This window comes from Eublepharis macularius, chromosome 3 (genome assembly GCF_028583425.1).
Source record: "Eublepharis macularius isolate TG4126 chromosome 3, MPM_Emac_v1.0, whole genome shotgun sequence".
NCBI classification, from domain to species: Eukaryota; Metazoa; Chordata; class Lepidosauria; order Squamata; family Eublepharidae; genus Eublepharis; species Eublepharis macularius.
This window is the reverse complement of record NC_072792.1, coordinates 62,966,204-62,992,163: the sequence shown is the minus strand read 5'-3', so window position 1 is coordinate 62,992,163 and position 25,960 is coordinate 62,966,204. Positions and strand designations below refer to the sequence as shown.

The window sequence follows — 25,960 nt, the reverse complement described above, 5'->3', positions numbered from 1 at the left end:
AAATCGTTTTCAGCCAGTGCGCATGATTCAATGCTTGCTAGGGCATATGGCTGCTGCCACCCTGGTGGTCCCCTTTGCGAGGCTGCGGATGCGCCCGCTCCAGAATTGGTTTGTGAGGAGATACAATGCTTTACAGCATCCTCCGACTGCTAAATTCTCTGTTCCCAGAGCCGTTATATCCTCTCTTGACTGGTGGTTGTCGGATGCTAATTTGTTTAAAGGGACCCCATTTGGTTTCCATCATCCCGAGTTCTCCGTGACCACGGACGCCTCTCTGCAAGGGTGGGGGGCTTTCTGTGGGGAGCTATGTGTTCAGGATGTGTGGTCTGAGAGAGAAAGGGGTCTCCATATTAATGTGCTTGAACTGAGGGCTGTTCGTTTTGCACTTATGTCATTCACAGCAATCTTGCAGAACCATCAGGTGCTGGTGCAGACGGACAACACTACCGCCATGTATTACCTGAACCAACAGGGCGGCACGGTGTCCATGATCCTCTGCAGGGAGGCCACGCTCATTTGGGAATGGGCAATCAGGAATGGGGTGACGCTTCGCGCCATTCATGTAGCTGGGTCGGACAATGTGCAGGCGGACACTCTCAGCAGGGTGCACATGCTGAATCACGAGTGGGGGCTCAACGCAAAGTACGTTGGGCCGATCTTTCAGGAATGGGGTCGCCCGAGCATAGACGTGTTTGCGACATCGGCGAACACCAAGGCCGAGATCTTTTGTTCTCGGGCAGGAAGCGACCCCCTTTCTATTGGGGATGCCTTCCAATTTACTTGGGCCCGGGGACTACATTACATGTTTCCGCCTTTCCCTCTCATACCCAGAGTGCTGTGCAAGGTGGAGAGGGACAACACGGACTGCATCTTAGTGGCTCCGTTCTGGCCACGGCAGCTCTGGTTCCCGAAGCTGCTGGAGATGTCCGGCCGAGCTTACGTGGCCCTTCCACCCCGGAGGGATCTCCTCCTACACGGGAAGCTCTTCCACCACGAGCCCAGGAAACTACACCTGACCGCTTGGCGGATTCGGCCCCGTCCCTAGGCTTCTCTGAGCCAGTTGAGAAGGTCCTACTGAACGCTAGGAAGCCCTCCACACGGCGTGCCTACAAGGCGAAGTGGAGTAGGTTTGAGGCTTGGGCCGCCTCTAGGAAGGTGGCGCCTCTGGATAGCCCCTTGGGGATGGTTTTGGATTATCTTTGCGAGCTGAAGGACCAGGGCCTTAGTGTGGCATCTCTGAGAGTGCACCTTGCGGCCATCTCTGCGTTCCATGATCGGGTGGATGGCTGCACGGTTTTCTCTCACCATAAGTCCCGCCAGTTTTTGAAAGGGATGCTTAATCTTTACCCGCCTGTGTCACCCCCTGTGCCCCAGTGGTCTCTCTCCCTGGTCCTGGCTAGGCTGATGTTGCCCCCTTTTGAGCCTTTGGCTACGTGCCCTCTGGACTTGCTCTCCTACAAGGTGGCATTCCTCGTGGCGGTCACTTCTGCTAGACGGGTCAGCAAACTGGCCGCTCTTAGGGCGGACCCCCCGTTCCTTCGCTTTCATGCGAATAAGGTGGTCTTGCGACCGTGTCTTTCGTTCCTGCCCAAGGTGGTGTCAACCTTCCACCTTTCACAAGAGATTTCTCTGCCTGTATTTTTCCCTGAAGCTTCTACTAAAGGGGAAAAGGCCCTCCACAGTTTGGATCTGCGGAGGGCTTTGGCTTTTTATTTGGAGAGGACAAGGGTGTTCAGGAACAGTCCCTACCTTTTTGTGTGTTTCGGGGCGAAGGACAAGGGCCGCAGGGCGTCTGCACAGACGGTGTCCCGTTGGATTGTGACAGCCATTGTGAAGGCCTACGCCACGGCTAGGGTGGACTGTCCTTTGGGTGTCAGGGCTCACTCCACACGGTCCCAGGCGGCGTCTTCGGCACTGCTCAAGGGTATACCTTTAGCTAATATTTGCAGGGCTGCAACTTGGTCGTCCGCCGATACCTTTGTACGGCATTACGCTGTTGATGTAAATGCCACTGAGGATGTAGCTGTTGCTAGGGCCGTCCTCCACTCCTTGTTTCCCTAGGAGTATACTGATTAATATGCTCCAATGGGGGAGGTGGAGGCGCTGTATATAGTGTATATTATATATATATTTATACTTGCTGGATGTTGTGGGGTTGGTATGTTTTCTTTTGCCACATATGTATATGTGTATATATGTTGTTCTTGTTTCCTGTTGTATAATAAAATTGAGTTGGATTTCACCCCACCTTCCTTATTATGTGAAGCTTGGTACTCTCCCATGTGTGGAGGCACAGAAGAACGAAGATGAAGACAGGGTTAACATACCTGTAACTTATGTTCATCGAGTTCTTCTGTGCCGACACACAACCCTCCCTCCTACCCCGCTGTGAACTCCAACGCAGATTGCTGTACTATGGCTGGGCGATGGCTCTAGTCTTTAGTCGAAGTTATAGCTCTGTGTTTTGGATGAGCGGCGGCAAGGGAGAACTGAGGGAAGGGGCCGTTGGCCGCTGGAGGAGCATGTGACCGTTTGGGCGGGAAACGGTCGCTGAGGCGCGCGGCAAACGGCCCCTTCGGAGCTGGGAAAGCGATAAAAAATCTTCCGGCGGCTGGCCTGCGCGTGCGCAGTACCCATGTGTGTCGGCACAGAAGAACTCGATGAACATAAGTTACAGGTATGTTAACCCTGTCTTTTGATGCGCAACCTGTACTTTATACTGTCAGGACAGAATATGGGGAAACAGAGTGGTTTCCAATTGACAAGGGTGTCAGACAAGGATGCATATTATCTCCTACCTTTTCAACCTCTATGCAGAGTATATCATAAAGAAAGCTGGATTAGATCTAGAAGAAGACAGAGTGAAAATTGGTGGCAGGAACATTAACAGTTTGAGATATGCAGATGACACCACGTTACTGGGAGAAAATAGTGAAGACTTGAAACAACTACTGATGAAAGTTAGAGGAGAAAACATCAAAGCAGGATTACAGCTGAACATCAAGAAGACAAAAGTAATGACTACTGAGGAATTACACAATTTTAAAGTTGACAATGAGGAAATTAAAATTGTTCAAGATTTTCTATTCCTTGGCTCAATCATCAACCAAAATGGAGACTGCAATGAAGAAATTAGAAGAAGATAATCCAAACTATGGTATTCCCCATTACCGTGTACGGATGTGAAAGTTGGACAGTGAAGAAAGCTGATAAGAAGAACATTGATTAATTTAAAATGTGGTGCTGGAGGAGAGTTTTGCAGATACCATGGTCAACTAAAAAGACAAATAGGTGGGTACTAGATTAAATCAAGCTTGAATTCTCCCTAGAAGTTAAAATGACAAAACTAAGGCTATCACACTTTTGTCACATCATGAGAAGACAAGATTCTCTGGAAAAGTCAATAATGCTAAGAAAAGTGGAAGGCAGTAGGTAAAGAGGAAGACCTAAAACGAGATGGCTTGACTCAACAAAAGAAGTCATGCCCTCCAGTTTGTAGGATCTAAACAAGTCTGTTAATGATAGGATGTTTTAGAGGACTTTCATTCGTAGGGTCCCCATAGGTGGGAAGCAACTTGATGGCACATAACACACACACATGCTCAGGGATGTTGATGATTAAATCACATATCCTTGGCATGTGAAAACAACTTCTGAGATTAAACCTTGGGGAAGTCACTCTCACATAACTTAAAACAACCAGCTAGCTAGACAGGCTGGATATAGTTTATGGGTTATTTCCTTCACCTTATTTAGGGTGTGACTGTTGCATTTCTAGGATCTGACACATTCCTTGCTGGGCCCACCTTCTAACAGTGTTCCATTTATTTTAGACTTCATGTTGTTGTTAATGAAAGCATCAGGTTAACAGAACCATTGTGATTGGGTATAATTGAAATTTGGAAGGAGGGGGGTATACCTCACTCTCACACCCTCTCAGTCCACTCGCAGGTCCCTTCAACCTGACATAGTCCCAGCTGCTTTCCACAACAGCTGTCTCCATCCAGCTGTCGGTCTTACTCCTTCTCTTTCTCTTCTTCTTTCCTCCAACTCCTCTCTGTTGCTCTCTCATTCTCTCTCTCTCCTCCACTCCACCACACTCCTACACAACCCACCACGCCCTGTGGGTGGATTCTCCTTATATCCTTTCCCCTATTCCCAGCTCCACCTGCCAGCCACACCTCCTTCTGCATTCTAGCCATAGCCCTCACTGTCTCAGGCAGTCACACCTGAGTTTCCTCTGCTGGCTGCCCTGATCAGCCACAGCTGTGCTTTCCTGGCTTGCTGCCAAGCCTTTCCTGCTGAGTGCCTCAGGTTGACACACCTGGGGTTGCTTTGCTCCCAGGTTCTCCTGGTCCTGGCTAATCCCCTCTATCTTTCCTGGAGGCTGGGGCGTAGTCCTGAGCCGCCTTTGATGCTTCTTTTCCTCCCCTGCCGGTAAGGTTGCTGGCTAGTTTTTTGGCTCGCTGCCCCTGCTCCCTGTACCTTCTCCCCCAGGTCTATTTCCCTCCTGATGGTCCTCCACACTCTCCCTGCCTGGTTCCCTGGCCTCCCACCGGAGGGTGAGGCTAGCTGGCTTCCACCTGCCCTGCCTGACCCTCTGGGGCTTGGGAGCTGCTCCGCCCTCCTGTTGCTGGGGTGCCTCTTTCCCCCCTTCTATTGTTGGTCTGTGCTGGCCCTGGGTGTCCGTTGGGGTGGCTGGGTAGTTGTCCCCCATCTCCCATCTGCTCTTCTTGGTAAGTCCGGGGGCTGAATCTCAGACTCCAGATGAAAAACTCCACCCTCCGCAACTGCTTGGTGCCTAATTTGCAAGGGGCATGTAACGCTTCCTAATTTTTATGATCGTTCCATACCTCGAAAGGCATTTTATCCCCTTCCAGCCAATTATTCCATCTACATAAAGCCAATTTCACTGCAGACGCCTCTTTGTCCCACACCGCCCAATAGTGTTCTGTTTCCGATACATAGATACATAAGCACAAGGGTGTAATTTCCCTTTGTCATCTTCCTGCTGGATCACACACACACACATCACTATGTCACTGGCATCCACCTGGACCACAAATTTACTGTTCTCTTCCGGAAGATGTAGGACCGGCTCAGAGGTGAAAATCCATTTCAAACTCTCAAAAACCTTCTGGTACTCTCCTGTCCAAGCTAATTTATGGCTAGGTTTTGTTCCTTGTGGCTCCTTCTCCTTTGTTTTCAGTAAGTCAGTGAGGGTTAGGGAAATCTGAGCAAAGTTCTTTATGAAAGGTCAGTAAAAGTTAGCAAATCCCAGAAACTATTGCAGCTGCCGTCAGGTTTTGGGGGCCTCCCATTCAATCACAGCTTGAACCTTGGCTGGGTCCATCCCCAACCCTTGTCCTGATACCTGATATCCCAGAAAGTCCAGCTCCTTGTGAAACTCGCATTTGGATAGTTTAACAGGCAGCAGGTGAGAATGCAGGGTTTTCAACACTTCCCGCACTGACTTTACATGTGACTCATAGTTTTGTGAATAGGTAAACCTCCACCCCTTTGTACAGGTATTTATGGAGCACCTCGTTAATCAAATTAATGAACACCCCCGGAGCCCCTTGTAATCCAAAAGGCATCACTAAGTACTCATACTGCCCCAAAGGGGCATTGAACACCATTTTCTATTCATCCTCCTCCTTTATCCAGACTCTAAGCATCGCGCAAGTCCAGTTTAGAAAAGATCTTCCCTTGAGCCACCATTCTCAACAAGTCTCTGATGAGGGGGAGGGGGGTAGGCATTAGACATCAATATCTCATTAATCTTTCTATAATCTGTGCACAGTCTCAACCTCCCATCCTTTTTCTTGTGGAAAAGTACCAGGGCTGCATGGGGAGAACTTGTGGGCCGAATAAACCCTCTCGCCAGCTTTTTGTCAATGAATTTCCATAGCTCCGCCTACTCCCCTGAGCTCATGGAGTAAAGCTTCCCCTTTGGCAGCTTCTGCCCGAGGATCAGTTCAATAGCACAGTTGGTGGCCCTATGGGGAGGGAGCTCGTCTGCCTCCTTTTCATTAAACACTTGGCTCAAGTCTTGATACTTGGGGAGATCTGATCCCTCTCCTCCTTGGTTAACAGAACAGCTTCTGGGTTAGGAGGGGCCTCTTTTCCCCACTCCTCAATCCACACATAGTTATGGCACTCTTCCTCTGGGAAACAGTTCTTCGGCCCTCCAGCGCACATAAGGGTTGTGATCACACAGGCAGTGCACTCCCAACACCAGGGGAAATTTAGTAGCTGTTGCTGACTACAAACACCTGGGTTTCCCAGTGGCTCCTCATCCCCAGAGGGGTAAGTTCAGTCTTGTAACTGGGAGGATTCCCTTTCATCCGAGACCCATCCATTTGCTCAAACACAATGGTATGGACGAGCTTTCTCACCTCCAGTCCCAGTCCTGTCACCAATGCAGGGACAATTAAGTCTCTGGTACAGCCCGAGTCAATTAGAGCTCTTACTCGGATATGTGTCCCTCTCTGAGGGTTAACTAGGGTAATTGGCAAGTAGAACAGGGCCCCTTTTGGTCTCACCTCTCTAGGTGCTGGTTCTTTTGTGACCTGCTGGCGGGGCCTGCTCACAGCAGGTCGTCCTCATTTCCCGTTGGCAGGCTCTTGTCTTCTTCAGCCCTGGATGGGTCTCCACTGGACGGCTCTGACTCCAACTTCAAGCTTGTGGGCAATTCGTCCCGCAGGCATGTCGGCTTCTTAGCAGTCTTTGATGGTTCCTCTGGGGTCCTCTGGGCCTTGCATCCTCTTTCTGAGGCTTCTGCTCTCTGTCCCAGACAATCAGCTGTAAAATGGGCCACTCCCCCACACTGCAGGCAGAGGCCCCATTTAAGGCAGAGGGCTCACTCTGCGTCCAGGAGGAGGCTCCTGGAGCGCTTCCTTTCTCGAGCTCTGACATCCGGGGGGGGGGGTCTGCGCTGACCTACTTGGTGCTGCATCCGCAGTAGTTTGACAACTTGATTCTGGTTCTCTATCTTGCAGGCAAGTTGGATCCATCCCAGCAATGTCCGGAGGGCGTCTTGCACCAACGCCTTCACCACCAGGTCCGGATTCAGGCCTGCCCTGAAGAACTTGATCTTCACTCCTTTGGTCCAGTCTCTCACTTTAGCTGCATACTGCTGGATTTCTGCTGCATATTCTTGCACAGGATGGTTGCCCTATGCCGCATCTGTTTCAGCTTGGTCCTCACCCTCTCCTCTTCGAGCAGGTCCTCAAACTGCTCTCTCAAGGCTCAGACGAACGCATCCAAGTGCCTTAGTTCTGCAGCACAGGCCACATACAGGGTCATGTACCACTTCCTGCTGGCCCTCCTAACCGTGAGCCCAGGTAACTTACTTGACTGGCTTCATCTGGGAAAGTAGGATCCTATTCTCTGAAAAACTCCATGACTTGGATTAAGAAGTAGCCCAAATCCTCAGGATCCCCTTCAAACCATGCCTTCATATTGCACCACCCCTGGGGTGGCTGGTCCGGGGGATCTCTCGGTTCCCCAAGCGGTCCTGGTCCTGGTTCAGGTACTTCTCTGCCCAGAGGGACCCCCACAGGTGGTCCTGGTTGTGGAAGGTTCTGCAGCAGATCTCAGAAACCATCTAGTAGGTCTCCCAGGCCTTGCTTGATGTCATTATCTCATTCCAGAGGGCATGCATCTCCTCACGGGTATCATCTAGGAGAGGCTTGGCTTTATCCTGGTCATCCTCATCCTAGTCCTTGGTCAACCCAGCACCATCCTCTTCCTTCTTGTCTCCCACTGGGGTTTTGGTGTCATCCTCCGGGATAGCAGAGGGGCCACCCAGACTGAATCCAAACAGTTGTCCCCTCCAACATAGTCTCCAGTCCTGCTCGCTCTGGGTGCTGGTCCCGCGAGGGGTCCAGCTCCTAGGGGTTCTCATCAACCAGTTCAGATAGCTGGCCTTGTGTTTAGGGATTGCTCCAAGTTCTGTCAGTGCTTCCACACCAAGCCCACATGGTTCCATGGGGTCTTTTGGTAGTCCTTCAGGATTCTCAGGCATTCCCTTGTCCGTTCCGCCTGCCATGTTGCAGGCATCGAAATTAGGGTCCTGGTTCTGAAGGAAAACGAGGGGATTCCAGGCAAAATGTCAAGTCTTGCCAGGTACTTCCCAAACACTTCACTATATCCCTCAGGTGTATGAGTTAAAGATGTTTTTATTAAAGAAAGATAACAGTAACAAGATACTATGACAGGAGAATTGGCTGAAATGCCTAAGGGTAGTAAAGCAGGGTAAGTTATAGAGTACTGTCTCCACCACCCCCCTCTATGGGAAGAAGAGGCTGTTGAAGGTTTTGGTGTGCACTGCATGGGAAGAAGGGAGGGGGAGAGAAAGGAGTTCTACTCAGTCTCTGGGTTTAGTCCAAGGTCATTTTCCCAGGCTTGAAGAGGAACTTGTCTCCAAAACACCTTGCCTGAGAGATAAGCAGTTAGCAACAAAGCAGACAGAAATTGTGGATACAAATAGAAAGAGACTTGATAAAATGGAATAAATTGAATCTATCATGGTTGGGAAGAATAGCAGCAGTAAAGATGAATGTCTTACCACGAATGATGTTCTTGTTGCAGACAATCCCAATTATTAGAGACTCAAAACAGTTTGATAAATGGCAAAGAAAAATTTCAGACTTTGTGTGGGCAGGCAAGAAACCACGCGTGAAAATGAAAGTACTACAGGATGCGAAAGAAAGAGGTGGCTTCCAACTGCCCAATATAAGACTATATTATGAAGCAATATGTCTGGTATGGTTAAAAGATTGGATAATGTTAAAAAATCGTAAATTGCTGGCCTTGGAGGGACATAAAAAATTATTTGGATGGCATGCATACATGTGGTATGATAAAGTAAAAGCAGACTTGATGTTTTTGCACCATTACATTCGGAGAAGCCTCTTCACAGTCTGGAAAAAATATAAGGTTTACATGGAAGATGGAATTCCTTCATGGGTGGTTCCGTATGAAGCAATAGATCCAAGAACTGTTGACAATGAGAAGCAGTGCCTAGCATACAAGGAGATAACACAAGTACAACATTCAATGCTAAGAATAAAAACAGAAGAAAAGTTGTCTCCTTGTTATGGATGGTTCCAATATAGACAGATCAGAGATCTTTACAACTCGGACTGCTTAAAAGGAGGTATAAGAATGGAAAACTCTGAACTAGAAGAAGTGATGTTACAGGAAGGCAAGAAAGAAATATCTAAAATTTATAAATTACTTCTGAAATGGTATACAGAGGATGAAATAGTTAAAACCCAGCTGGTGAAGTGGGCAATAAATTTTCATAAAGAAATAACAATGGAGGCATGGGAACACCTGTGGAAAAATACATTGAAGATTTCAACTTGTACAAATATTAAAGAGAATGTATATAAAATGATATACAGATGGTATTTAACGCCAAAGAAAATTGCACTAGGGAATACAAACATGTCAGACAAATGCTGGAAATGTAAAAAGCATGAAGGATCACTGTATCATATGTGGTGGACCTGTGAAGTAGCTAAGCAATATTGGGGAGATATAATTGAAGTAATTAATGAGATTTTACAAATCCAAATAAACAAGAATCCTGAATTGTTGCTACTGAACTTGGGGATGGAAGCTGTTCCAATGCAGTATAGAACATTGCTATTTTACATGACTACAGCGGCAAGACTTTTGTATGTGTAGAAGTGGAAAGTACAAGAAATACCAACTATAGAAGACTGGATTTACAAATTGCTGTACATGGCAGAAATGGACAAAATGACAAGGAAGCTTAAAGATCTTGACCTAGGACAATATATTTCTGATTGGGGGAAATTAAAACAATATTTAGAGAAAAAATGGGATGTGAAAGGAGAACTGTGGCAGTTTGAGAATTTCTAAAGGGTGGTGGTGTAAATGGAGGAGAGAAGTGACTTTACCATTAAGGGGGAAATTTAACTATGACAATCTAAGCTAATATTATGATTAAGAAAATTTGAAGTAAAACGGATACATTAGAAAATTTATATCATATATTATATATATTATGATGTATGGTGTTAGTATATTGTACTGTATACTATATTGGGATGCTATATTACAATGCATGCTAGGTTATATTGCATGGAATAGTATATAACAAATACTATATTGATAGTATATTGGATAGAGAACATGCATAAAAGAATTAGAACATGCATAGAGTAAGAGATATTATAATTTATGTGTTATAGATAAATACATGTTATATTATATTTCAATGCATGCTATGCTATGTTGTATGGTATAGTATACAGCAAATACTATATTGATAGTATAGTTGACAGAGTATTTGTATAAAAAGAATATGCTTAGAGTAAGAGATAGTATGATCTATGTGTTGAAGAAAAATATAAGTGAAATAGTATTAAGCAATAAAAGGGGGGTAAGGGTTGGAAAGCTGTTAGAAGTCAATAGGGAGGGGGGAGGAAAAGGGTGGGGAACAGAATTAATTAGATATGAAGGGAATGTATGTATTAAATTTAAAAATTTAAACTCACCAATATATATATATATATATATATATATATATATATATATATATATATATATATATATATATATATATATATATATATATATATATATATATATATATATATATATATATATATATATATATATATATATATATTAAAAAGAAACTTGTATTCTCATAGTTGTTTTTAAATAAGTCTATATTTTTCGCAGTCAGTTCGATACCCAAATACTTTACTTTATTAGTTACTTCACAGTCCGTTATCACCATTAGTTCTTGTTGCTTCTGTTTAGTCATATTCTTGCATAATATTTTGGACTTCTTTTTATTCACATAAAATCCAGCTAGATCTCCAAATTGCTTTATTTTCTCTATTACCTTTGGCATGTTTTCAATTGGATCTTCTACTATTAACATTATGTCATCCGCAAATGCTCTGACCTTGTAGGAAAATTCTTTTATTTTTATACCTCGGATTGTATCATCCTCTCGTATTTGAACCATCAATATTTCCAAAACCAGAATAAACAACAATGGAGACAAACAGCCCAATCCTAAGAAGGGCACGGAAAGTGAACAGGAACCGAACTAAGGCTTGCGAGGGCGCATCTAGCCCGTACGCCCACGTAAGTGGCCTTCCACCCGCGCTGGGACGCGGCGCTGGCCCGCCGGCGGGCCAGCACCGGTGCAAGACACAGGCGCCCGGGCGGCGGCGCAGGAGTGGCGTAGAGCCCTACGCCGACGCAGGGGGGGGCGGGGAGCAAGGCGGGGTCGGAGTTAGTCCGCTCCCTAAGCTCCTCCAGAAGCGGGAACGCCCACAGCGGCGCAAAAAAGCTACGCCACGGAAAAAGAAGGCGTAGCCCATAGGCGTCCATGGAACGGCGAAAAATCAGCCCCCTCTCTGAGCGCCCCGCCCCGCCCCTATGGCCCGAAGGAGCATAGGATGAGAACTATCCCGGGGACCAATCAGCGTGCGCGCCCGGCGTGGACGAGCCCCCCTCTCTGCACCCAATCACCTGCGACCGCGCCCTACAAAACATCCGGCCAGCGCCGCCCAAACCCCCAGGTAAGTGAGCACTCGGCCGGAGGCTCTGCCCGTCTGCTGAGTGGCATTGCCCCTTTGAAAACCGAAACGGGCTGAGGGCATTCACATTGGCAGGCGCAGAATGCACTCGGGGGACTTTGCGAAAAACTGGGGGAACTTCGCATAAAGGGGAAGAGGTGCAAATGTCTGCCTAACTCTTTCTACCGTGATAGAAAGAATGACTCCACAGCTAACTGATGCATGCTAGTTGCTTCTAACTAAGCACAAACAAACTAACCCTTCCGTGGCAGAAGGGAATGACACTTTGCAAATTAACCGCATGCTCTCCCGTTTCCTTGCAGGTGCCCTGACTCTGGCGCTCCCACCTGGTGATGACCGACGGAGCGCTGACAGGTAAGGAGGAGGTGGGGGGGCATTCCGCAGATTAGTGCAAACCGCCCATTCACCTGAACCCACCCGCTCACTTGCCGCTTTGGGTGAGGCCCAGCAGGGGTGGGGGGCAACCATGGCCGCCCCTGGCTGCCTCAGAGGCAGGCGCCTCGAAAACCACATGTGGCCAGGTGTTTGTTGTGACCAGCTCATTCCCTCCCATAAAGGTAAAGGCTTCCCAAGGCTGAGTGCATCCTCGCCAGACCGTCAGGCATCAGCTGCTGCCCTCGACCATGTGCAACCCCCCCCCGGATGGCGGAGTGTGGGGCTTGCCTTGCCAGTGGAACGAGGCAAAGCCCACACGTGTCTTTTTCCCCCACAGGCACGTCCAGGGCATGGCTGCTCCCCCGCGCCCCGCCCTCCCCAAACATCTCTGACGGACGGTTGGCTGCAGCCCAGGAAGCACCGTTGCGCCGCGGCCTGCATCCCAGCCCCGCCCCTCCAAGCGGGAAGGAGGGCTGTGTGGAATGCTCCGGCTCCCTCGCCAGCCTAAACGCAAGCCCGCTCTTTCCAGTGCAATAAAACGAGATGTACAACAACTGTCTTCTGTGTCTGCGAGTCTGACTTCGTCCTCCGCCCCTCCCCCAACACTCCCGTCACATCTCCCCACCTGCACATTGCCACAAATGTATCCGACACACCCCGTCTTGCCTCCCCGCCCCCTCCCTCCCTCCTCCTCCCCCCCTCCTCCTCTGTATTTGACCAGTGTCTGTACCACCCATCTGCCGAAGAGAACTTGATTCTCAGAAGCCTGTGCCACAATAAAATTGGATAGTTGTAAAGGTGCTACGGGACCCTTTTTGAATTCGCTACCACAGGCTAACACGGCTAACCCCCCTGTATCTATGGCCAGGTAGAGGGTTGGGGCGGGGCATGTGAGCGGGGAGGGGGATCAATCCCCAGTGGGGAGAGTAGCTGGCACACGATAAGCCAGGGAGAGGGTGGTGCGAGCTGCCGCTGCAAGGGGGCGGGAGATGGCAGGGCAAACGGTCCGCTCGCTGGAACCCTAGCCCCCACCAATGGAGAATCCAGGGTGGTGGCAGGTGGATGCCATATCCCGGGCAGGAGGTCTCGCGCGCCTGGGGAGGGTCGCCCCCATCGCAGCCCCAGCAACACAGTCCCATGAGCGGCCACCTCCCAGAGTGGGTCCAGCCCCTCGGGCGTCTGCAGCAGCCCCATTGGTCATTCCAACACCTTCCACCCCAGGGCGTCCTGCCTCGCATCCAATCCCGTGGAGCAGTTGCCAGCCTCCCACGCCAACAGGCCATGGTTGTTGGGAGGGGTGGGGTGTGCCTCTCAAGTCCGTGCCGAAGCCCTGCTCGGGCGGCTCGTCGCCATCCTCGACCCTCCGGCCCCACCCGCTGCAGCAGCTCCACCCGCCCCAGAGGCACCCCTCCCTCGGGCCCAGTTGCGTGCGAGAGGCCGGGCCCGTGGACGGCCAAGGGGGTCCGGCCGCCGGCCTCCCCGGTGACCGCCACTGCCGCCTTGGGGGTGGGGTGGGGTGTTTTGCTGCACAGGCGGCTCTCCTACACGCCTCCCCTTCCTCACGTCTGCTGGGGGAGGTGGGATGATATAATAATAAAGGCTGATTTCTGTGCAATGGGTGTCTGTGTTCTTTGCCTTGGGATGGGGACGAGGGGGCAGGCCCGCTGTGTCTGCCTCTTGGTGGCGGCCTCAGGCCAGCCCTCCCCTTCGGCGCCACTTGGGGGCTGTCCCCTGCTGCCAGAGACTGGCTGCTGCCCTGGATTCCTCATGGCAGGGCGCCTGCCAGTCCCATGCCAACCTCTCTGGACGCGGCCGCCATGGACTTGGTGCTACATTGGGCAAACGGGGGAAAGGCTTCTCAGACTACGCCCACCCCTCTCCTTCCCGACTGCGAGCCCCGCCCGACACACGAGCCGAGGTAGTCTGCCGGCATGGGGGCGGTTTGCCTGCTGCTCTGGGGCCTGGCCGGGATCGCGTGCTGCCCATAGGCTGCGCCTTTCCTGGCCCCTCCCCCTGACGCTTGTCAGGAACAGTGCCCTTTGGCTGCGCCTGGCGGCGGCCGTGCATCAGACCCGCCCACAACACTTTCTGGTTCTCCAAAATTGCATCTCTGCGCCGCTGCGGGCGCCGCTGCGGCCACACTTTGCTGGCACAGGATCCGGCCCGGCGGCGCCGCCACACCACCAGTGCAGCCGCGTCGGCGTTGGGGCCGGCCATAGGATTGCGCTGAAAGGGCAACCCTGTCTTGTTCCTTTACTTATTTTCAATTTTTTAGTTAAGTCCTCATTCACTACAATCGCTGCACTTTGGTCTCTGTAAATTTCTCTAACTGCTTGTATGAACCTTTCTCCCATTTGCAGCTTTTCCATAGTGGCAAACAAAGTCCCAGTTCAAGTTGTCAAAAGTTTTTTATGCGTCCACGAAAAAGAAACCAACTTCCCTATCACAATGCTTATCATAATATTCAATAGCATTTATTACTGTCCTTAAATTGTCTTTAATTTGTCTATCAGGTAAAAATCCTGCCTGTTCCTCTGCAATAAATTCCACCAGCCATCCTTTTATTCTTTCTGCCAAAACTTTTGCAAATATTTTATAGTCATTGTTCAATAACGAAATTGGCCTATAATTTTTAACATTGGTCAAGTCCAGTCCATCTTTCAGAATTAATGATATGTTAGCTTTGTTCCATGAATCAGGAATTTTTTGGCCTTACATAGTTTCATTCATTACCTCTTTCAAAAAAGGTGCCAATTCGTTAGCCATCACTTTATAGAACTTTACTGTTAATCCGTCCGGTCCCGGTGCTTTCCCTAATTTCGTTGATTGGATGGCCTCTTTTATTTCTTCCTCTGTTACTTCTCTATTTAATTTTTCTTTCCATTCCTCCGACATCTTTGGTAGTTTCATTTTCTCCAAGTACTCCTCTATCGAACCCCTGTTCACGTCCTTTTTCTGGTACAGTTTTGCATAAAATTTATAGAAGGCTTTACTGATGGCTGTTTGGTCCAATAATGTTCTATCTTCCTCTCGGATTTTAATTATAGTTTTCTTCTCTTTTTTCTTTTTCAATTGCCTAGCTAGGTATTTGCCAGGTTTGTTGGCCCCTTCAAATGTCTTTTGGTTCATTTTTTTCAAATTCCACTCCAATTCTTTGTTGCTCATTGCCGTCAATTGCTCCTGCAATATTTTTATACCCTGATATATCCGCTTCTTCCCTGGCCTTTTCTTAAGTTGCACCTCTTTGGCTTTGATTTTTTCCATTATTTCTTTTCTTTTTTCCTCTTTTCTCCTTCTATCTCTTCCATTTAAGTCCATCAGTATTCCTCTAATTACCGCTTTATAAGCGTCCCATACCTTATAAGTTGACACATCCTTGTTTATGTTGTATTGTATAAAGAATTTGGTCTCCTTTTGCAGCAGCGTCATGTTGTCTTCTATCTGCAGCAAGTCTTCATTTATCCTCCATCCTCTTTTTTTAGTATTTTTTCCGAATCTCCACATAATTGGGTTATGATCTGAGCTTACCTTAGGCATAATTTCCACATCTCTAGTCCACAACGTCAATTCTTTGGAAGCCCAGATCATATCAATTCTTGATAATGTAAAATGTCTTGCAGAGTAAAAGGTGAATTGTCTATTTTTAGGATTTTGTCTCCTCCATACATCCTCCAGACTTTCTTGCTCTTTAATCGCAAAAAATGATTTTGGCAAAAGTCCTCTTTTTTTCTGTGCAATTTTAGATTTCTTGTCTTCTTCCAAGCTTGTAACTCCATTAAAGTCACCCGCCATAATTATTTGGTCATAAGTCAACTCCTCTAGTTGTCCTTGCAAGTCCTTAAAAAAGTTTTCTTTTGCACCGTTTGGTGCATAAATTCCAATCACCAAGATCTTTTTTGAGTTCCAAATTATTTCCACCGCTAAATATCTGGCTTCTACATCACTTAAAATTAATTTTGGCTGCAGCTCCTCCTTTATATACAGTACAACTCCTCTCTTCTTCTTTTTGGAGGCAGCTGCAAATTCATTTCCCAATTTTGCCAATTTTAAATACTGTAAGTCCTGTTTCCTAATATGTGTCTCTTGCAAGCATACTATATTGCATTTTTGTTTTAGAAGCCAATGGAAAATAGCCTTACGTTTACAAGGTGAATTAAGTCTATTTACATTCCAAGATATAATTTTACACTCCATATTTACATTCTTGTACTTTTTGGTAAGTCCTTTTCATTGTCCCTAATAAACACTTCCATCTCATGGCCAGATCTGATGTTCTTCCTTGTTCCACCAAATTCAAATGCCAGTCCTTCCGGTATTTCCCATCTATATCTGATTTTCAGGTCCTTTAACATTTGGACCAGCTCTCTGTATTTTTTCCGCTCCACCAACACCGATCTGGGCAATTCTTTCATGATTCTCACCACCTTCCCATCAACTTCTAATGGTTCTTGGAATTGTTTGCTTACAATTGTCTCTCTTATACTTCTGGTCGTAAATTGCCCAATCATATCTCTTGGTAACTTCCTCTGTGCTGCAAATTTTGAATTAATTCTATATGCCACGTCCAGGAAAGCTGCAATCTCCTCTTCCTCTCTTCCCAGGTAGCCTGCCAAAATTTCTGAAATCTGTTCTTGGGCCGATTTTCCTGTAATCTCCGGAACTCCGCGCATTCTAAATTGTTTTTCCATTTTTTTACATTCAGCTACAGCCATTCTTCCCTTCATTCCTCTCATCTCTGTTCTCTGCACATCAGCTAGAGTGTCAACTGTGTTCTCTACTACATTTACTCTCTGCTGTGTAGCTTGCAGTTCGTTCTGTACTTGATCAATTTTCTTTGTGAGTTCTGCCATCTCCGATTTGAGTGCCTCTTTAAAGTCTTTAAAGTTCTCTTGCATCATTTCTTTTTAACTTTATTTCCTTCTGAAACTTTTTTGTCCAAGTTTTCCAGTGCAGTTTGCCACTCCTTCTTTGACATCGTGAGGCTAGGTCTACCTCGCTCCTACGAGTCCACCCTTTTCCTCAACTCCGTGGTGCTAATTTACTCCTTTCGGTTATTTTTAAATGTCCCAGTTCAGCTTATTTTTTAAAAATTTATACTTGCATGGTCCAAAATGCCGGGCGTCTTTTCTCTATGGTTTTATATTGAGGTAATCGCCCTTACCCTCATCCAAGATGGCCTACTTCCGTTTTCTTTGAAGCCACAGCTTTGCCCTTCTTCAAGATGGTGGCTCCCTACTTCCGCTTTTAGCAAACCGCTTCTCACCAGTCTCTCTATGATTTTGACGCACTTCCTGTTCCTCCTTCCTTCCCGGCAGTTCTCGCGATGTTAAAACTTTCTCACAGTTCGTTATCTCCTCTTGGCCGCAGGTATGTAAACAATAATCAGTTTTCCGCATTTATTTCTCTTTATACTGTCACTTTTTAAAGATTTAACTTGCCGGAGTTCTCTCTTATATATAACAAGTCCCTTACAGTTTTTAAATCGTCTAAGTCTCTTTACTCCTTTTTATAATCTGTCCCGTACTGAGAGATAGCAATCTTTACCTTCTTAGACGTTTCTCTTGGGTTGTAATTGCTGCTTCAATTATCCGATCAATTCCAATTCCCTTCCTGATTTACTGAAGCTTGGGCATGTAGGTCTTATGCCAGAAACTGACTCCAGAGCTGCTGCAGAGATTTTAGCAAACCTTTCTTCGGGTGGGACCTCAAGAGTGGGACAGGTCTCGTTGTATAGAACCCCCCTCACACTCGAGATCAACGCGCCCTCAGGTTCTTGAGCATACTTGCCTGTTCCCCGCCTGGGAACAGGGGGCTGCGGGCAGTTTGCACCCCTCCAGCCTCCACAAACAACGGCACGGACAGCCCAGCTCTTTGAGCTGCGTTAGACCTCCATGAATCCCAAGCCGGAAGTCAGAATACAAGTTTCACTTTGCACCTACTCAGAGGCTCTGTAGCGCAATACTATAACACAGTACAGTTGATACATGACAGATATGCTGACAGCTTATCTAACAGAAGTTTTGCCCTGGCCACCCTACCCATATACACCCCACTTACCCCCACCCCACTTACCTCACTGGGATGCCCAGCTGGGTGGCGAGAGGGCATGCAGTCACCATCGTGCCATCCAACTAGGCAGCAGGGAAGTCGGAGCCAGCTCCTCTACAGCCTGCACCGCCTCCTCTGCCACCACAGTGGCCAGCTGGGAGGCGGGTAAGTCTGGAGCTGGCTCCTCTGCTGCTGCAGTGGCCAGCTGGGTGGTGGGGAAGGCTGGAGCCAGCTTCTCTGCCACCCACACCACCTCCTCTGCCACTGCAGCAGGCAGCAGGAAAGGCCCAGATCAGCTGCTTGGCAGTGATCTCCCTGCCAAACAGCTGATCCATGGATTTAAATGCCCCTTTCCGTGCTACTTTGCAATGGCATGGAAAGGGGCATTTAAACCCCCGCTGGCTGGATCAACTGCTTGGTGTGGATCTCCCTGCCAAACAGCTGATCCATGGGTTTAAATGCCCCTTTCCATGCTGCTTCGCAGCAGCACAGAAAGGAGCATTTAAACTCCCGCCAGCTGGATTCCCAAAGCAATACAAATCACTTCTGGAAGCTTTGATTTGGGTTTCAGAATTGGGCCCAGCATGCTGGGCCTAATTTGGAAATCCCGAATCATTGCGAATTGGGTCCAATTTGGTTACTTTACCCGAATCAGAAACCTGAATTGCACACCCCTAATGAGCATCTTAGTTGCCCTTAGAAGAGGCTACAAAACTGCATTATTTAGGAAGGCATTTGTCATGGACTGAGTACCTTTTCAGGCTCATTATGATTACACAAAAGTACTGCTGGTTGCTCATTTACTATTTTAAGAACATTATTAGAATAGTTTTTATTGTAATTATTATGTTGTTACCTGCCTTGGAATCCATCTATGCTGGCAGAAAGGTAGGTTTATAAATCTTTTAAACAAATAAGAGAGGAGGGAGCAATGATGAACACTGGAAAGATGGACATGGAAAGAAACAAACATGTTTCAGTCAAATTGCTTTTAAAATTATATTTCAAAGAGAAATTATAGGGAAATTATATTTCTCTTTGATAGACAAAATAACATTCTAACTTGCCTTCCTAATTAATTGTTCATATCTCTAAAGTAGCAAATTAATAGACAAACAAAAAGGTTAGCGAGTCAATGCTGAATTCACTTTAAATTCAATTTTGCCTATGAGTTCTGGAAGTCACTTTCATCAGTGCACAGAATTCTGTTGGGCTGTTGACAGTGGGTGTCAATATCTGCCTGCCTGCCTGCCTGCTCGCCCACCCATCTAGTACTGCTCCTACAGCTATTGCCTTAAGCAGAAATTAAAATGGGAAGAACCTTACTTGGTATCATGTCTCTGATGTTTAATTATTGTCCCTATATATTTTGCCACAGAAAGGTAACGAAATCATCTATATCTGATAACAATCATGTCACCTGGGCTCTCACACTAGGTAGTTCCACATTTTCAAGCAGAGGGAAGATCAAGCTAGCCCTCAGCTCATCAAATATGGGACACTCCGTAATTGTATGTTCAGTGCTTTCATTTTTATCATCTTGGCATCTGCATGTTCTATTGGCACATGGTGCTTTCTTGTATCTAGCTTCCAAAACTGCTGAGGGAAGGGCATTCATTCTTGCCAGTGTAAAAGCTCTTCTGAGCTTTGCTACTGTCAGATGATAAAAATACCTTGACAGTTGCATTGGGAGGGCTATACCTAAGTAAAGAGTCAAACATACTCTCTGTGCCCTAACAGACGTACTAGTAATGTCCAACTTCCTGACATGCATTTTTATTTGCCTAATTATATATTTGGTCTCTGTAGTCTTGACCATATTGTTTGTTATTCCTAGGCATTTCATTTTCTTTTCCAGTAGTTGATCCCATTGACTACCATATTTTTCTGCCTGAATGAGTCCAAGTAGAGTGGACGCTCCCTCGGATTTTAAAGTCTTTACTTTAAAAAGAAATGCTTTTATCCATGCCTTAGCTTTGTTGATGTTTCACCCAATTCAGCTCTCAGAGCTGCTTCCGAAATGCATCTGGAAGTAGCCAATACACATCATAAAAAATCGTACTTGATATAATCCATTCTCTCAGATGTGGCATGAATCCAGATTTCTGCGCCATACAAAAATTGATTTAGAACCGGCAGATTAGAGAAGATGAGGCAGATTAGAGAAGATGACAACATAAAAGGGATAAAAATAAAGGGATCTTCTTATAAGTTAAGAGCTTTTGCAGATGATGTGATTTTTATAGTAGAAGACCCAATACAAACCTTGCCAAGATTACTGGATAGAATTAAAGAATTTGGAGACTTAGCAGGATTTTTTATAAATAAAAAGAAATCAAAAATAATAACTAAGAACATGACTAAGAAGAAGCAACAGGAATTGTGTGAACTTACAAACTGTGAAGTGGTACACAAGACTAAATATTTGGGAATAGAGCTGACAGCTAAAAACATTGATTTATTTAAGAATAATTATGAAAAGCTCTGGTCACAAATTGAAAGAGATATGATAAAATGGAATAAATTAAACTTATCATGGTTTGGTCGGATTGCCACAGTTAAAATCAATGTGCTGCCCAGAATTATGTTCTTAATGCAAACAATACCAATCATTAAAGACAAAAAGCAATTGGAAAAATGGCAGAAGAAAATATCGGAGTTTGTGTGGGCAGGAAAGAAACCCAGAGTAAAGATCAAAGTACTTTGTGATGCGAAGGAAAGAGGTGGAATGCAGTTACCTGATCTTCAACTTTACCATGAAGCGATATGCCTAGTCTGGTTAAAAGAATGGGTGTCTTTAACCAATCATAATTTGTTAACCTTGGAAGGCTATAATAAGCTTTTTGGATGGCATGCATATATGTGGTACGATAAGTATAAAATGGATGCAATGTTCCAGCACCACTATTTGAGAAGGAATTTATTGTTGACTTGGCTAAAGTACAAAAAATATATAGATCAGAAGAAACCACTGTGGATTATACCAGCTGAGGTGATCAACCCAAATCTAGAGTATAATGGGAAAGAATCTCTTACCCTCAAGAACAGAAGTAGCAGATAAGGAGCTGAAGCTTAAACCAAATGAGGAGTTGCCTTTTAAGTATGGTTGGTTACAATACAGACAGATAAAAGATTTATTTGACTCAGACCAAAGGAAAACAGGTTTTAGAATTAAAAATTCAGAATTTGAAGAACTTTTGTTAGGAGATAATACTAAAGCAATTTCAAAAATGTATAAATTGTTATTGAAGTGGTTCACAGAAGATGAAACAGTCAATACATTATTTGTTGACTCTTTATTATTGGTAGCAATCAACACTCTAGCTAAGTACATGTTAAGGCATAATCACAAATGTTGCTTAAATTGTTGGGAATAGGCGGTGTGGCACTTCTAGTTCAATGAAAAACTGACATAACTAGAATGTACATTTAGTTTTAAAATGCTTTTCTTCTTCTTGCAGCGCATATATATTTGCAAGTATCTCATTCTAGACTAAAAGATTCAGCCATATATAAAATTGTTCTTAATCTTCAACTTGAAAAGAAAACTAAATGAAAGTATTCAGTGACTATACAAAAATGTCAAGTTAAATAAAATCCCTCTCAACTTATTAGAAGATAGTCAGCCTGTTTAGTTTGAGTGTATAGATGTTGAGTTGGATCCAGCCAATTTTTTCACTCAGTCTATTCTTGACCCATTCTTGTCCCATCCCACATGGCTTTTATCCATGCTGGTCCCATGATCCCCATTATAGACTTTTTGGTGGTCAAAGGGATCCCTTTTACACAAGTGGAAAACCTGGTTAGATCCAGCTCAATAAGTTAATTTAGCTAAATTGTTTGGTAGATGGATTCAAGTGCCTTGGCCTAGTGAGAGATCTCTCCCTGCTAAAGGTGAGTATATGTTTATTAACTAATAAAAGACTGAAATAAAGTTCTGGGTTTTTTTGTTATAATAATAAATGAGTAGGGAAAATAACAGCATTCATTATTATTTATTTTCTGTCTCTACCTGTCTCCTTTAAAAGAATTCAAGCTTAATTCTGACTTAGAGCGGGTCAGAAAATAATGAAACTGAGATAAAACTTTTCCAGTAAGCAGAGTAAAACTGTTCTTGCAACAGAAAAGATTTTTCCAGATAGGTCTTTCCATTGTGCTATATCATTAAATGCTAGTTTGAGAAGCACTTTCTTCATTCTATAAGCAACATTTCTTTGCTTCAGTTTCTTCTATCTTTTGGAGACTGAATATTTTCAGGTTCTTTCTGGTTTTTTTGCAAATTTACATAAAGTACTGCGTAACTGACCTGGGTGTTCAGTAAGCAAATAAAGATGTATTGTTCAGCCTTCTGTTTACTTTTATTTAAACAGAGAACATATTTCAGCACTTTATAATATTCACTTCCAGACTGATACAACTTTATAAAAGGAATATGAAACTAACAACCCTTTTGTTCAAATCTTGTTCATTCTGACTGAAATTTGGGGCAGAGCTATAATTTGATGTTATTTCCACTTCCGCCTTAAATTTTAGTATTTGTTTGCTTAACTCTGGGTAGACCTTACCAGTTATTTAGAATTAAAAATCCCAAGACTGGATGACAGAATCAAGCTTTTTTGTTCATTAAATTTCTGCTTCAAACATGGCCGCAGAATTACGAGCTTGCAGCCAAATACTTCTGGATCTGTTTTTAATCTTCAACAACCTCAGAGGAGTATGAGTTTTGCCCATTACCATCCTGCCTCTCTATGAACTCTTAATCAATGCAGCAGGACAGTTTGCACATTGATAAGATACAGTATGTTGAAGGATTCCCTGTGAAAAAAGTAGCTGGTTCCACACAGGAGCATGGAAATATGCTCCTGTAGTAGAAGCAACAGCAAGTGAGTTAGAGGTGGGCAGGGACAGCATTCATACACTGCTTGTCTTATTGCTATCCCCTCTGCACTCCTTCTCTTTAGTCAGATCAGTGCAGAAGTGCTGATTCAAAGAAAGTGTTGCTGGCCCCTCCTGCAGCACAGCAACCCCCTTCCCCCCAACAGTGAGGAGTTGGCTCACAGCTGAGCTGCCCATTAGCTGTTAAGTGTGGGGGGGGGAGTTCAGAGCTGAAAGGGGAGGAGGAAAGTAGAGGTAGTGCTAAGCTGCCCCCCCCCCTTGACTGCTGGTAAAACTTTTACTTTACCCACAGCTGTAATGCCATTTCCCCTTCAAGTCAGAGGTTTTCCTTTGCTCCAGCTTAAAAGAGAAAGCTCCAGGAGCCCCACATGTTCTGAAAGACCATGGCATTATGTGAAAGCTCCCAAATAAAACACGGGCATCCTGTGCTCCACCAGGGGAGAAAATTCCCATGTGCTCCTGCATAAAGGGTCCTTGTCCTATGAGTGCATTGTTTTTAGCAGGAAATCTTTAATTGCAGCTCGCCACTAAAGGTCTCAAATTTTGTGCTACAGAAATGTGGGTTCCCTCTTGGGAATGATGCATGGCCAAATGCTTATGCATTTTATCCCAAATTTTTAGTTCCTTTTACAGAAGAATTTCTTCTGTAAATAATTAATCACGATCACAATTTACAGTCAGCAAGGAAAACATTTTTATTCATGGAGAAGTCAATTTAAGTTCTATAAAACATGTTAGCTCAGTTATAGTCCAGTATGCAAATACTTTAATATATCAATTTTCTCCATCCTTGAGATACTTCTCCCGTGGCACATTAAGCTTTGGAAAGGAAAAAGTACATTTATTCATCAAGAACACCTTTTCAGCAATGCGCAGACAAACATGAAATTGTTGGATGAACAATATTTGAACACAGTGACGCTCCTTTTATAAAGTCACATCAATCTGTAAGTCAGTATTATGAAGTATTAAAACATGTTTTCTGTTTAAATAAAGGTTAACTAAAGGTGAAAGAATACATCTTACTTGCAGGTTTAACATCTGATAAGTCGCTTGTTTATGTAAACTGGTAACATTTAAGAAATCACTCAGATTAATGTTTTGAACAGACTTATCTAAGTATCTAGTCCTTCACACTTTTATCTTTCCCGAGAAGGAACACAGGGCAGATGCATGTGGTTATTCCTTTTCATCCTCCAATGGCAGTGGCCTTTTCTGTCAGAAAATTCACTTTGTCTAGAGGAAATCTTAGGCTGGAGTAAGACTTCTCACTTGGCTGAGTGGAGTGATAAGCCAATAATGTTTACTGAGTTCAATGCAAAGCATTTGTTGGGCATTTCCACTACATAAATGCAAAGTGGGCACATGCTCTTTGTTGTCACCTTTAATTTCTACTAACATACCATTTGAGAAAAAATGTAGATGAAGAATTTGTACTCTTATCTCTGGATATAAAATTCTCATAATTTATAACGTAACTGGAGGTAAGAGAACAGAGGGAATGTAAGGAAGCGATATCACCAAAATGAGTTCATCTAATTTTCAAAATACAGGTCTGATGCATATTTATTACTTAATAAACAATAAGAAGGGCTTAAATAAAATGTTTGTTTTGAACATTTGTCTCAAGCTGAGAACTGAGCAATATATCAATATGAGTTGAAAAATATTTTAGAGGTAATGTACTTGGATTTTAATGACAATTGTAATGTGTAGTTCTAATCATAGCACTGCAATAATCTTCTGTGAAATAAGTAGCTCTAGCTTTTTCATGGTGGCATCTATAGAAAACAGTGTATTGGACTGCTGTTTCTTAATTGTAAAAGTCTGAATTTTTCTTGCCCAGTGCTATTCCTTTGATTGTTTTTTCTTTTCAATTCTCAGTGTCTTGTATTTGAAGATGCTCCAACTGGTGTCAAAGCAGCTCTGGCAGCTGGAATGCAAGTAGTTATGGTTCCAGATGAAAACCTGAACAAAGATCTCACAAAAGAAGCAACTCTAGTACTTCAGTCTATGAACCATTTTAAACCTGAACTGTTCGGTTTACCACCATTTCCCTGAGCAGTGTTTTATTGGTGTTTTAATGTAGCTGTTCTTTATTGGGGAAGGGGGAGATAGACTATTCAGAGTGTACACAAATCTTAATGTAATGTTCTATATTTATAAATTAATGTTAGAAATTTCTTATTTATTCAAATCTACTTGTGCTAGATGGCAAGATGAGCCTTGTGATAAGTTCTCGTCAGAACTACTTTAGGAGATGCCTCTGATTCAGTGCAATGAGTACTGCTCAAAGTAAAATAAAGACATCCTTGGATTAAAAACTCCTGTGTGTGCCTGAAAGGGCTCTGAATCATCTCTATTGTATTGCCTTGTTTGACATTCCACAGTTCTGCAATCTTCTGCTCCTCAATGTTTGCTAAGCATGTCATATGAAATGTCCATATTTAACCTGAATGGGAGATGTTATGCCTAGAATCATTAAATAGTTGAAGTTTTGGGGTAGGATTCTGTCAGTTTTTACCTTTGTCTGACACTTGGTAGTTTTAAGCACTTTAAAATAAATTGATTATTAGTAGAAGTAGTACTAGAATCTCTTACCCAGGTAACTATTAACTGCCCACCTAAGCATTTCTTTGTTCTAGTCTTTTGTACAAGAATTTTATTTTCCTGTTTCATATTCTTTCTGTTTTTTGTTTTAATAATTCTTTTGTCATATGTTTCCTTTTACTACCCAACAGCAAGAAAAATATTTCTTGTAGTTTTTGCACACCTTTTGCTCTTGGAAATCTGCTAAATAAAGTATCAATCCCACCACCACCCACCCCTCAGTAAATAGCCATTATAGAGTTTAAACTTATTCTTTGTACACCACAGGCTTCAACCATATCTGAAACAAGTATGATGATCACATCTTCCATGTTTTTAATGAAAAATACAGTTGTGTATATTTAACAGTCAGCTACATCCAGATTCTCTTTTCTGAATAAACATTGTAAGTTGTAGATATTTGCATTTTTTTGTTTGTGGTAATTCTCTTTCTA

The 25,960-nt window shown here is 44.5% G+C and overlaps 1 protein-coding gene across 1 annotated transcript in view; it reads left to right on the top strand.

Moving 5' to 3' along the window:
- PUDP (pseudouridine 5'-phosphatase) overlaps positions 1 to 24,977 on the top strand; it is a 177,895-nt gene extending 152,918 nt beyond the window's left edge. The window contains exon 4 of the mRNA XM_054974379.1: positions 24,801 to 24,977. Within this exon, the coding sequence (XP_054830354.1) occupies positions 24,801 to 24,977 (177 nt within the window). The remainder of the gene's footprint in view (positions 1 to 24,800) is intronic.
- The last annotated feature ends 983 nt before the right edge of the window (positions 24,978 to 25,960 follow it).